We start from the raw sequence: 14,279 nt of genomic DNA, 5'->3' as shown, positions 1-14,279 counted from the left end.
TGCACTCCCTGTCTTGGGTTTTCTCATTTCCTTTTGGTGGGCCCATCTGTTTCTTTCTCTCTCCCACTTCTATTCTACTTCCAGGGTGGAGAGTGTCTCTGTGGGATTTTCTAATGTAAACCCGTTGTCCTCAGCTTGATGTCTGTGAGTCACACCTCCTGCCATTGTTTTCATTGCCTCTTGGTCCCCCTCAGGCTGGGAACTTCCTTTTAGCATGCCTGGCCCTAGCATACACCAAACTTTGAAGCAGAGAATCCAGCTTTGTTTCTATCCTGCGAAAGATTCTCAGCTGCTAGTGTTCCAAAGCTAGCCAAATCAATTCATTTTGTTTTGTGGGCCATTATCACTGCTGGCCTTGTCTCTGGAAAAAAAATCCTTCAGAGATGTTAAAATTAAAATACTCACCCAGTGAAGTGAAAAAACAAACTGTCAAGGTTGGATGGTACTCAGGGACAGACTTCTACAGACAGGCCCAAAGAAGAAAGTGACAGATTATCACTTGTTGCTGCTTACAGCTCCCAGCTAAAACTAGACCAATGTATCATGAATTATTTACTGTGCAATCCTAAACAGAATTACACCCTTCCAAGCCCATTGACTTCAGTGAGCTTAAAGGGAGTAACTGCTTAGGATGCACTGTTATGGTCATCCTGGACTATGATAATTGTCTCTTATGGACAATTACGCCAAATAAGTTTCTCACCAGCAACAACTGATAAACTAGCAGAAACCTTACCCTGGGGAATGAGACCTTGCAACCAACCCAGATACTAACACTGCCCTAATATCATTCACAGTGACCTAATCACATTAGACATACCATCCTAAGAACAAAAGAAGAGTCCCGTAGCTCCTTAAAACCTTCATTCATCTGAGCAAAGCCATCTCCAAATGAGTACCCCTACCTTTTCTGTTGTGGCTCCCACCTGGTGGAACGGCCTGCCTGATGAGGACAGGAAACTGCCCAAGTTTTTAATCACGCTGCATATAAAACAGAATGTTCAGGAGGACCTTTTTATAAGGAGATAAGGGTCATGGTTAATACCTGTAAAGTTTTAGATACTTTTATTACTATGCACAACTCCATCAAAAAGCATTCAGAGTCTGTAATTGGTTACTCATTGGCACTGTCTGTCTGGATCACATCATGTAGATGTTACATTGTCCGTTCTGGCTTCCAGCTAATCATAAAATCATAGAGTTGGAAGGGACCACTAGGGTCTAGGCCCAGTTCAAACCATCCGGCATGTGTCCAGGACTGTCTTTTCCTACACAAATATACCCAAAGTTTAGCATCTTCTTCAGATTATCTGCTGAATGTGCCTCTACTACCTGAGGTACATTGGCTAAACACTCAGGACAAGGCTTTTTCAGCAGGGGCACCAAATCTTGCTTTTAGGAGACCCCTCTGCCTTTAGACAGCTCTTGATTTCGGAGAACATTTGGTTTTTAATTTTTGGTTTTTAATTTTAATTTTCAGAACTCCTTAGATTTTTATTATGCTCCTTTAGCTTTTTGACTTTAATTGCTCCTGGCTTATATTGTTGCTTTATTCTCTTATTTGCTTGTTATTGTTCTTGTAGTGGTTTTTGAAACATAGTTTCAGTGAAAGAGGCAGTATAACAAATCAGAATCATATTTATTGTCAATGACAGGATACTGAAAATTGCAAAATCCTTGCAACAGAAGTAATCAGAAAATATCTGGATCACAACAAACAAGGAAAGGCTGCGTATATATCATGGTTGTCTGGTAAAGACTTGAGTTCAGCTGCAAGTCAGCTAAGATCAGAATCCATACAAAATGTGGGCAGGAAAGGGATGAAGAGTCAGATTTACTGTTCAGCTTTTAACTAATGTGACATGAATGAATGCTTCCAATAAAATGCCTGATGTAGTTTGAGAGGCTTAATTTAGCAGAGGTCAAAGGATGAGGATTTGGGATTTAGTAAATATTACAAAGAGAAGGTGTACAGGGGGAACCTCTAGGTCAAGTAAGAAGCCTGCATCTGCCTCAGGTTTCTCACAAATATTGATTAGCTGTGTTATGGCTCAGGGCTAGGTATCCACCCGGAAGTGACACGGGAAGCCGTCCTACCTTTATACGAGAGGCGGAGGCGGGGAACTCCCTGTTTCAAGGAAGTACAGTCCTCAACAGCCAGCAGAATAAGCCAAATTGCCAGGGCTTTGTTGGTTGCAAAGTAGCAGCATCTGCAGAAAATCAAGCTGATCATCCCCTTTCTTTTGCCAGATGTTCTTGTTTCAGTGAGAAGGTCTTCCTCATAGGTATATTTTTTATCAGGGAAATTCACCTACCACCTAAAAAACAAATGGGAAAGAATCTTTAACAGCCATATGTCCACTGGTACTAGTGAATAGAGCTCACTTGTGCATTGCTCCAATTCCTTTTCATTCTTAAATGGACCTTATTAAGATGCATCATGCATTTAAGATCTAGAATTATGTTGGCAGCAAGCACATGAGGCATGGGATACACATGGCATCACAATTAAACTACCATCCCTGAGTTTCTTATGCTGTTTGACTAGGGTTGCCAACCTCCAGGTACTAGCTCTCCTGCAATTACAACTGATCTCCAGCCGATAGAGATCAGTTCACCTGGAGAAAATGGCTGCTTTGGCAATTGGACTCTATGGCATTGAAGTCCCTCCACTCCCCAAACCCCACCCTCCTTAGGCTCCACCCCAAAAACCTCCTGCCAGTGGCAAAGAGGGACCTGGTAACCCTATTTCCAAAGTACACAGCCTTTTCATCTGGAGGTTACATTCCCAGCCCTCTTCGTCTCCATTGTTCCTTCTAATCCTCCCCAAGGTTCTAAGAAACTCGCTCTAGTAACCATCAGGAAACATTTTACTTAATTCTTTATAAATTATATATCAATCCACATTCCTAGTTTTCATCTAAACTTAGAAGGCTATAGCAGAGTTTGAGGAGGCGTGTTAGGGGAGTACCAGATTGAGGAAATATATGACGATAGCAGAAGGCAGCAAAGGGCTTGGTGCGGTACTTCTCCTACAGAGGGCAGTGAGGCACTGCAGGGGACTAGCGAGACAGTCTGCTGAAGGAACAGCACCAAGACAAAACACGCTCACACACATCCCTCTTTCCTCATCTTGCTATTCCATGTGTCGAACAGCTCCCGACAACTCTTCAGCCTTTTTTCCTCCTTCCAGCTACTACCATAAAGTTACTAGTTGCCAGAGGGCTTCCCCCCCCCCTCATTGTTGTTGCGAAAGGAAGGGGAAGGTGAGAGTGTGAAAAGTCTGCAAGGAGGAAGAGGAGAAAAAGCGAGTGATGCTACAGGCGGGGACAGCCGTTAGGGAGAGCTGGCCTGCAGCCCACTTTCAAAGGCTTCATAACCCACTTTTTGCTAAGTAGAAAGAGAAACCCTGATTGTTGTATTAGGGAAGATACCCGCAGCCAAGTTTGAATAGCAGTAGGTTATACATTCAACCATGCACAATGCAAAAGAAATTCTTTTCCATTTCTATAGTGAGATATCATATATCTTTTTCCAAACCATGACATAGAGGATATCTGCAAAGCAGAGCTAGAGAAAGATGGGGGGATATTTCTACAAGCCTGAGGGAAGTCCCAGGTTTGCAGAAATAGATGAAATCTAAACTAACAAAACAACAATGGGATTAAAATCCCCCCAAATAATACAAACACCTGTAGCTTTAAGAAAAGAATGCCCACTCGAACTATGGAGGATATCTATTTCTCAAGTGTGGGCAGACCTGCAGATAACTAAAGCTGTGGATCCAGCCCACACTGAGAGAAAGGTGATTTTTCTCAAAACTTGGGGAACCCCCCAGGTTTGCAGAAAATTAAAAATACTTGGGGGGGGGGGTTCAATTCCCCCAAACAAAAAAAGTTATCTGTGCACACACAGTATCTCCCAGGGGCCCTGCCACAGCTGCTGCATCTCCCAGGGGGCCCTCTCACAGCTGCAGTAGCTCCCAAGGTAGGGAAAAAGAAGAGAGGGGAAGAGATTGTGAGGTGGGAGACAAATAGAAGGGTTGTGTGAGGGAGGGGGAAAGAAAAAGAAAGAAGGAGGATTGCCTGAGTAAGGGGGGAGAAAAAGAGAAAGAACAGCGGACTGTCTGAGGGAGGGAAAGAGAAAGAAGGGGGAGATTCTCTGGGGGGAGAGAAAAAGGAAAGAAGGAGAGAGAAAGAGAAGGACAGACTGAGGAGTGGGGGGGAAGCGGGGGACATTGAGAAGGGCTGAGGGATAAGGAAGGGGGGAGACTGACATACAAGGAGTGAGGGGAGAAAGGGGTAAGAGAGGATTGCTAAAAAAGGAGGTGGGGGAGAAAGGAGGAAGAAAGGGGGGAGAAGAAAGGAAGCAAAGGGGGAAGAGGGAAGGAAGCAAAGATGGGGGAATGCCCCCTCCCCATAAGTTTCTTGCAGATCCCCACTTGCATATTCAAATAGTCAAATTGGCCAAATCTGAGGATACTTAAATCTGGTGATTAGAGCTGTGAGCAGGCAAGACAGGTCTTTCTACAAACCTGAAAAACACCCCAGGTTTGCAGAAAAATCTGAAATCTTTAAAAAAAACAAAACCATTGGGGTTTTAAAAACCCAAAATGATAAAAGGAGTGCATGTACCTTTAAGAAACAGAGTCCCTCAGTGGCTGTTGCTAGGCAACTATAGTATTCCAGGTTTGGTTTCTGTGAGTGAAAGGGAAGAGGAGAGGCCAGGGTCCTTTTCCAGGGCTATTTTGGCCTTTGAGGGAGGACTTATTGGGCCGAGGCTGGCCTGGCATCAACCACTGGCGACTTGATAACTCCCAACTTGCATGACTCAACTAGGCCTGTCTGCTTGCTATTGTTCAACAGCAACCACTCTATGAAAGCCAGTATGGTGTAGCTGTTAGAGCTTCAGAGTAGGGTTTGGGAGACCTAGGTTCTAATTCTCATTTTGCTATGGAAGCAATACTGGGTGATTGTGGGCTATTCATATACTTTCAGCATAACCTACCTCACAGGGTTGTTGTGAGGATAAAAAGGAAAAGAGGAGAATAATGTAAGCTGATTTGGTCCCCACTGTGGAGAAAGGTGTGGTACAAATGAACTACATAAATAATATAGCTGAAGATGGGAGTCAGATAAAGGTAGGTTGGTGAATGGCTGAGAAGGTGAGAATGAGCCAGGGAAAAGGGACAGGATATGGGGGTTGCCAGGAGGCGGGAAAGAAGAAATAGTGTAGGGAGATGTATACAGGGGAAAGTAAGCATCTTTAAACACTGGGAAGATGCCCCCAGCAAGTACGTAAGGGTTCTCTACTATGCAAATAGGCCTTGCCCAGTTGCTGGCACCACATAATTGGGCCGTATTTTTCCTAGCTGGAGTCTGCTGGAGGGGGGGAGAGGGAAAGCTGAGGACAGAGGGGCAGATAAATGTAGATTGGCTGTTAGGTGGGACAGAGAGAAGGAAGCAGGAAAAGGGAATAGGCTATGGGGGCTTTCAGGAAAAGGAAAGAGGAAATAGTGGGGAAGGGGGAATGAGATACCTCCTGCAAGTCCTTGTGGGTTCCCATTTGTGCATCTCTGAATACCAGAATACATACTTCTGGGACATCTGACCGACCCAGACTTCTCAGTGTTTAAAGATGCATATACATTTTACTTCCATGCTGTAGAGTTTGTTGTGGAAAAACCAACGTAACCAATGCTATTTCTCACAACAGTAACAGGGTTATATCCAATTAGGTTTGCCATATGGCCATGGAGGGTGTTAGGCAACCACAATATTACTGAGCCTTCCAGGCCTTGGTTTCTGTAATTTGGAAGCCAAACCAGCCCTGGAAAAGGTCCCAGGGAAAAGAAGTAATAGTGGGGGGTGGCAATAGACAAAAAATGAGATGGCCACCCACAGGTCCTTGTGGGTCCCTCGCTTGTAATAATCTAATAAATTCATCCAACAGTTGGGTTGCCGGACAAAATTCCTGGTAATTTTGGGGTGACGTCTAGGGAGGGAAGGGTTTGAGGGAGGGGAGGTACCTTAGTTGGGTATAATGCCATAGAGTCTACCTCCAAAGCTGCCGTTTACTCCAGGGGAAAAGATGGAGCTCCCTACCTGGAGGCTGGCCACCTTATCTAACAGTGACTACAACAGTAAACTACTGGGACCTACTTTGAAATTATCATGATTAGGAAATGGCTGGAATTCTGATTAAACCTCGCTCAGGTCAGTGGGATTGTATTACTTTAAGTCAGTGGGATGAAGTTGGAAGTATGTTAGTTCATGCGGTTTATGAAGAAAAATGTCTGGCTGTTATCCACATTCCACTGAAGCAAAAAGAAAAATTCAAATGGATTGATTCAAATATTTTGTTCAAAGCTTTCTACTAGGTAATGTTTCTTTTATGTTTTTTCATGGGGTCCCTCGTGGGAGGCACTTGTAACCCCAGCCATAAACCATTACCTAAATGCACTCCCAGTGGTGAAGAGGAGAAACCGCTTGTCACAGAGTATACACATAAAAGAGAGCGAGAGCAAGTATCTAATGGAGAGGAACAATCTGTAAATGATAAATCTAATCTTAATTTAAACATTCAGTGCAGCTTTAAACAATCAATGCTTCAAAGCTATGAGCATTTGATTTCTAGTTTGCAAGCGTAAAAAGGGGGGATTTGCTAGTTCAGGAGATATTTTGAAGTTTGAGCCAAGGCTGACTATAGCATGTTTTTTTGTGAGAGTGCCCTGGTTATACAAGTTTGAATAAAGAATAACATTTTGATGTAATGGCTGCGATGGATCAGAGATAATTTTTAGTGACTTATCAAAACAAAAAAATAACCCCAAACCCCAGACAAGCTAGTTATCCTCAGACCTGGAATTCTTTCTACTATTGCATTCTCTTTTCTTTCTTCAAAACTAAACTGGCTGCTGCAGCCTATGGTTGCCAGGTTAAGGTTTCAAAAAAAAAAAAAGTCTCTCTGGAGCTATTGTGTTTATTTTATGATGTGCCAGGGACTTGATCTTAAAATATGTTATGATCTAGGGAGCTACCATGTTCTAGAACACAGAATATTCATTTCAAAAGAGGGAAACTTTTTAAATAACAAGGCAGGGCAAACCTATTCTGGCCTTCTTTTCATCTTAGGTCACTGCCTCCATCCTGCAGTTACTGATGACACTAGTCATTACAGACTAGTTTATATATCCATATGGCTATAACACTGAGGGTCAAACTACATGATACATTAGGTGTAAGTTGGGTCAAGAGTCCCCCCAACTTGCAGTCACACATAAGGTCGGGGAACCTGCCTTCCCAAGTGCTTTATTGCCCAATGTGGCTTGGGAGTGTGGCACAGGGGGAGGGGGGGCTTCAGCCTTCCCTCCTTCACCATTGTCCTGAGCAGAAGGGGGCTCTTCCCCCTGCTGCAGAGCTCCACGTTTACAGGGATCAAGTGATTGAGTACAGGTGGAGCCCAACAGTAGGGCAACCCCAGCCTTGCCCCGGTAATTTCCACTGAGGAAAATGATGCAGGAGGGAAGGCTTAAGCCCCTCATCCCCCTGTGTAGCACTCCTGAGCTGCACCAAGCAATGGAGCACTTGGGAAGGTGAGTTTCCTGTTCAGAAGTGTAACTGAAAGAAGGGTTGAAGTACCCCTCACACCCAACCTGTGGCACATGTATCATGTGCATTTACATGGTCTGCCGTGGTCTACCACATGGGCCTTCCTGATCATGTGGAGAGTGTCTATGCCAATTTCAGGGTATGGCAGAAACTCTCTATGTGACTGGGGGGGGGGGGGGTTTTCCACATGACAAGCCAAGATATGCAAGGTGAGGTATGGGATGTCAACAGATTGAAAAGCTCTTTCATGGATATAACTAGCTCTTATTATACATCTGCACAACAGTATTTTATCCAGGGGAGCTACATGCTTTAGAATTGGAACTGCAGCAAGGAGCCTGATGGCAGCCCAATGTAATTTGAATGTAAGGCTGACGTTAACCTTTTTTGAAGAACTGCGAAAGACTCAGTAGGTTCAACTTTTATATCAGCACTAATACTGTCTCTCAATTTTCTTTCCTTCACTGAAAATATGTTTGGGATAGGAGTGTTCATGTGAAATATACCATTTCTCTTTCAGAATAACATGGGACAAAAGTACCCTCTCATTACACTTTGCCACTTCTTGGCCTCCTATTACTTTTTTCTGGTGCCACCATTGGACCTAGGCTATACCTAGCCACACTAAGTGAAGAACACTGTTGCCACATGGTGCAGTTTGCTCTTTCATCTAGGTACAAGGTCCATGCTCTTACTTCCTGTTATAATGAGGTAGCATCAGTGGAAAATGCAATGCCACCCAAAAGGGTCTTCACGTCTTGTCCTGCTTTTTAGTCAGTCCCAGTCTCCCTATTGCAGCTTTTCTAATGCCCCTCACAGCCCCAGCTTAACCTGCAAGATAATTTGTGAAGCACACAAACTGTCTTCTGAAACAAAGGGAAAGTGTTCAATCTCCTATAAACCCAGTTCTCACTCAGTTGGAATACTGATCCAGCTGGCATTTTTCCAGTTTCAGAACTTTCTTCTTTATTTAAAGTCAATTAGAGTCCAGTTGATTAATCTACTAATAATATTCACTTTATTCCCTGCCATGATCCGAACACTGTCCAAAGGTGATTTCAGCACAAACCTCAGGACACATCATCCAGAGCCAATTATTTGAACTGGATAGTTTTGGCCCAATTTTTATAGATTGTGGTTAAATGAATGATTTTAGCCTTCTGAACAGAATACTCTTGTCATTTCTCCAAACCCAATGCTCAGTTCTCATTGGCCCCAATGAATTATAGCATATTGCGTTATAACTTTTTAGTTCCTGATTGTTTCCTAAACGATTCACAAGCTTGTGTGATCCCGTTACAGTTTGGGGCAACATGAAGAACTAAAACTTGGAATTCAAGACTGGAGTCAGTGATTCCAGGATGCAACTCAGGAAGCAGACAGTGGTGATAACAATGAGCAGTGTGTATATATACAAAACGTAAACTTAATGAGCTCTGTAAATAAGGAAAAATCCTTACATGAAGAAAAGCATTCCAGCTGGATCATGTATAGACTATTAGATTGTCAGTGTACAGCCAAAGAGCTCACTAATATCTCGTCTTTATTTCCATTGCAAAAGACATTGGCTTGGCTAACATGTAATGCCAAACCCATGGCTTGGCATTACATGAGCCTGCTCAGGCTCCCATGTTACCACCTATGATTCTTTCCCTTTCATAGCGAACCATAGTTTGCCACAACATCTGAACCAGCAACCTGGCTGCCATTTCCATGGAGTCTTAATTTCAGGTTTCTCTCCCCATGCCCATTCTAGCTTGTCGTTCCAACCCCTCCCCCAGAAGCCATTTTTTCAGTCAAGGAAGTGGATGGGGGGAGAGAGGGAAGGTGTGCGCGCCAGTGGGGGCTGCGCTTCCAGGCTTCTGCCAAATCCCCCCACACACACACAAACTGTAATGCTGCTCAGCAAGTTGCGATCCAATGCTGGATTCCAAATCAGGCTTCTCTCTGCCCCCCTTGCCCCAAGCAACCGAAGCCCTCCCCTTCAGCATTCCCCCCCCCCCACTTCACTCTGGACGCTTCGCTCTGGACACTGCCCCCTCCTCCTTCCCTTGCCCAAACACACCATTGCAGTGGTGGGAGAAGGAAGAGAGCCGAGGCAGCGGCGGCGGCCACGGGATGAGAAGAAGAAGAGTTGGTTTTTATATGCTGACTTTCTCTGCCACTTAAGGAAGAATCAACCCGGCTTACAATCACCTTCCCTTCCCCTCCCCACAACAGACACTCTGTGATGTAGGTGAAGCTGAGAGAGCTCTAAGAGAGCTGTGACTAGGCCAAGGTCACCCAGCTGGCTTTATGTGGAGGAGTGGGGAAACAAATCCAGTCCCCCAGATTAGCCTCCACCGCTCATGTGGAGGAGTGGGGAATGAAACCCGGTTCTCCAGAGTCCACTGCTCCAAACCACCGTTCTTAACCACTACACCACGCTGCCTCCCCAGCGAGGATCCGCAGAATTTTTTTTTTGTTTTAGCAATATTTTAGTGTTTTATCACTAAAATAGCACAGGGGAAATGTGCATGCACATGTTGTTGTCATCTCCTTCCGGCAGCGAGGATTAAGATCTGGGAACAATGGAGCTGGCTCTCCACCCCAGACCCCGCTTCATAGGCGTTCTCTGTGGTCTCTAGTCAGTTTCGGCAGTGAGTATTAAGATCAGTGTTTTCAAGGGGGAAGGGACTCTGACGGTCCGCATTGTCACTGGTGATTTCTTCATTGCCGAAATTAACTCCTCGTAGTCCTGGAACTTCTTCGGGGCAATGAGCACCCATGCATAGGGTTTTTAAAATTCTGTTTAGAAAACTGTGCATCTAGCAAACGGCAAAATCTTCCCTGTATAAATGGCCTTAGCTTTGCTTTGCCCCATTTAAGAAAGTAGTAGTTGTTACCTTGTACTGAGAAAACCAGTATAGATGGAGGAAGATGCTTTTGACAGGGACATTTTGCCTATTTCTTCCAAGAGGTCAGCAGTTGTCTCTGTTCTAGAACTGTCTCCGCTCTCTTTCCCCCATTCTTTCATTTGATTTCTGTCTTGCCACACAGCTTCAGTTATCCCCTACTGCTTTCCTCAGGATGCCTGAAATTACTGCTGAGTCGTCTGTTAGTAATTTAATACTAAACTACCGATCAAGTGCTAACCCTACAGCAACTGAGTGAATTTACCCAGCAGTAGTCACAGTAGTAAATGATTAGTTTGTACAGCTGAGTCAAGAGAAGGATCTGGCAAAAAAACTAGAGGATATGCAAAATGTCAGGAACCCCATATACTGCCTTGAGTGACAGTTGTGTCACACCTGTTTGTTGTCAAGGCAAAAACTGAGGCTTCAGGAAGAATTTCAACTGATCGGTCATCTCATAACAGTTGTCTTTGGGCTGTATCTATGTACAGGTCTGTCTCAGCACACATTCTTGGGAATGGTCTGGGTGAAATTTTCTGAGATTTTGTGAAGTATACATCAGAGTGGATGACTGTTCTAATACGACTATTTTCTCTCTGTATGCATGTATTTATCCACATGGTCATGTCTATATATGCACACCGGACACGCATTTGATTTGTCTTGGTAAACAGATCCAAATTCCAAACATCACATTCTATGACTTTTTATTGCCCTGGAATAAGATACAACCCTGAAAAGTTAGGGGTTTGGCACCTATATTGCACCGAGGTTTCAGCTAATACAGTGAGAGGAAAAGACACAAAAGCAGCTGCAGTAGGCTTATCGGCTGAGTCAAGAAGCAGCAGCTGTCACTTTTGTCTAAATAAGACAGAAGAAGTGAAAGGAAGCAAATTCCTCTCCTTCCCTAGGCCCCTTTCCTCTACTCATCTTTCCTCCTGAATCCAGTTTCACAGAAACCCTTTCCTTGTGTGCCAGGCTATGTGTAGTTCTGTTTAGTCATTACAAGTTTGGCAATCCAGCCTCATGTAAAGGAAGAACTACCTGCAATCTTCCTGGTGCATGAGGTCAGCATTTTGTGTTAATAGGGCAATGTATGCATCTTCCAGCTTCGCTACATGCAAACACCTACACTAAAAAAATGTGAGTTTCCAGTTGTGTGTATTGAGAAATGGCAACCACGTGCATTGAGAGGATATGTGTATTGATGAAGGTGTCCATCTGTCTGTCTTTCACACACAGAGACTGCTTTTAACTCACTCCTTTCCAGTTGCATCAGAGGTGGCAGGACAATCCACTCCCTGAGCTTGCCTTTTCTTTAGCCTACCAACCCCCACCCCCACCCCAACCATACTGAGTTTCAAATCAGTGCACTTTACTGCTTTACACAGGATATAAGCATACATCTATCTATCCCCCAGACTGGCTGGCTCCAAACGCTGCATGTTCCCAGTGATACATCTCCATCAACTCCCCCCCCCAACTCTTTGGGCTGGTTTTGTGGCCAGAAGTGCCACAGCACAGATGTGTTTTTCTAAGGTGAAGGTGGCCTTATCCTCTCATTTACAACAGTGGTTACAGACAAAACAGTTTTTAAAAATCCAGGCAAAAATTCGTTAAAGAAAACAAAAAGTCATCTACGCTCATCTTGATTTCTACCAGAGTTCTTCCAGATCATTATAACAAAATGATTGCAACTGAAAGCAGTCTGCTGACTCATAAGATTGTATCTACCTACATCTTTTTTGCCTGTGAAAGGGTGATTTCATTAGGATGTACCCAACCAGCTTTTCTGGTGATGAAAAAGGAAGAGGGGGTTCTCCTTTGACCATCCAAAAAAGCTTATCCTGGAGATCATGGGGCCTGCATATACAAAAACTTATGGAATGGGAGCATGTACAAAAGTAAGGAGGAAAACTCCTCCAGTCTCCAACCAATTTCCCCCAATAAAAGGAGACCCCTCTATTTGGCCAACTGGTACAAAACTGCTAAAAAACAAACCATTTAAATGTAATAGTCTAAGTAGAGATTAAAACAGCAAGATGAAATAGGCAGAGTATGGAGCAATTGAAAAAGATGAAAGTTTAACAGTAGGGTGGATTAGAACTTCTGGCCTTAATTGTCTTTGGGGCTAGTAGTCAGTCCTGCATTTTCTCCTACAGTGGAAGATCCACAGTTTCTATCAGCTCCTGTATTTTACACACCCCTGGGTAATTCAACCTCCTGATGGCCCACTTAGTGAGAAAGACGGTCCTGGTCATGCAAACTAAGAATTCTCTCACACACTCTCTGACCTCCTTGGGTGTAACATGGAAACTGGGAATGGTGGCACTCTGCGGATAGCCAGACTTGGGATCCCAGCAAATAGCCAACATTTCTACCCACTGGCACAGCCTTGACTTTATTCCACACCTGCAAAGTTTGGGAGCCTACAGAGAAATTGTCTGGTTATGAAGATGAGCCCCTTGGCTATTCTTCCTCCCTAATAAAGCATTGTGCTACTTTTCTTTTCTTTTTTGCTGTCAAGTCACAGCTGACATATGGCAACCCCATAGGATTTTCAAGGCAAGAGACGTTTAGACATGGTTTGCCATTGCCTGCCTCCATGTCATGACCCTGGAATTCCTTGGAGGTTGCCCATCCAAATACTAACCAGGGCTGACCCTGCTTAGCTTCCAAGATATGAGGAGATCAGGCTATTCTGGGGCTATCCAGGTCAAGGAATTGTGTTATTAGCTGGATGTATTACCGGTATCCTACCAGTACTGATGTCCAGAGAATTACGAAGTGAGTATTGCTTCAACCCATAATGTTGCTGACTGTCATTCTATACCTTATGTGACCAAAGCTGCATCAATATACTGTTGCAAAAAATAGCATGTCTCGTGGTACCTTTAAGTTATCAAATCGTAAGTTTTAACAAGAAAGAACCCACTTTTCCAAAGCAAGAAATGGTCACATCACTGGGTAGGTATACATACTCTGAGTACGGGGGTGGGTGGGTGGGAATAGGCCATATCACTATGCAGAGAACAAATGAATACAAATCAAAGTACATTAATGCATGACCCAATCAAATTAATATAGTATGACCCCATTAGTATGGATGAGACTCATTCCTTACTAGCAACTTCTGGCAATGCATAGGCATAACAAGATTCACAGAATAAATAAATAGGTTAAAAATTATTTTTTGTGGTGAGCTAGAGCTAGCCACTTCCAATCTCTACTGAATTCACTTGTTTGTGGGCTTACTAGAGGCACCTGGTTGGCCACTGTGTGAACAGACTGCTGGACTTGATGGACCTTGGTCTGATCCAGCATGGCTTTTCTTATGTTCACTGTATCAACTATGCTAATGAATTCCAGCTTCACTCTGGGGTCTGCTACAGAATGTCCTAGAGGACCAAATCCCCCCTCCCACCCACACCACTAGTTTCTGAATGTTACTAATAGCTGATTTGTTTCCATCTATTCTCTTATGCAAAAACTGACATGTTTGGCCTTTGTAAATGGAAGAAGATAAATGGGCTAGTTCCTGGGTTTGTATCTCTATCAGGTGGCCCATTGTTGGGTGGTGAATACAGGGTGGTCTTAGTGATTCTGGGGCCCTGGGCAAAAGTCAGGAATGCCCTCCACCTTTATACTCCCTCCCCCAACATTCTCAGTGTTTCTATTTTCATCCAATTTTAATGCACACCCCGCATTTCCATAAACTCCCCGGGACACCCCCTTCATTTGTTTATGTCGCTCCATTTCTTTATCCTCCGCAAAT

General features: G+C 43.9%; 1 protein-coding gene across 1 annotated transcript in view; it reads right to left on the bottom strand.

Moving 5' to 3' along the window:
- Nucleotides 1-14,279, bottom strand: part of LOC130482851 (semaphorin-3D-like) — a 61,105-nt gene that overhangs the window by 33,705 nt on the left and 13,121 nt on the right. Inside the window, exon 2 of the mRNA XM_056855728.1 lies at nt 2,098-2,318. Coding sequence (XP_056711706.1) covers nt 2,098-2,233 — 136 coding nt within the window. The 5' untranslated portion in view covers nt 2,234-2,318. The remainder of the gene's footprint in view (nt 1-2,097; nt 2,319-14,279) is intronic.

Source organism: Euleptes europaea, chromosome 1, assembly GCF_029931775.1.
Source record: "Euleptes europaea isolate rEulEur1 chromosome 1, rEulEur1.hap1, whole genome shotgun sequence".
Classification (NCBI taxonomy): Eukaryota; Metazoa; Chordata; class Lepidosauria; order Squamata; family Sphaerodactylidae; genus Euleptes; species Euleptes europaea.
Note: the sequence above shows the minus strand (reverse complement) of the source record. Positions and strands in the feature narration are given on the sequence as shown.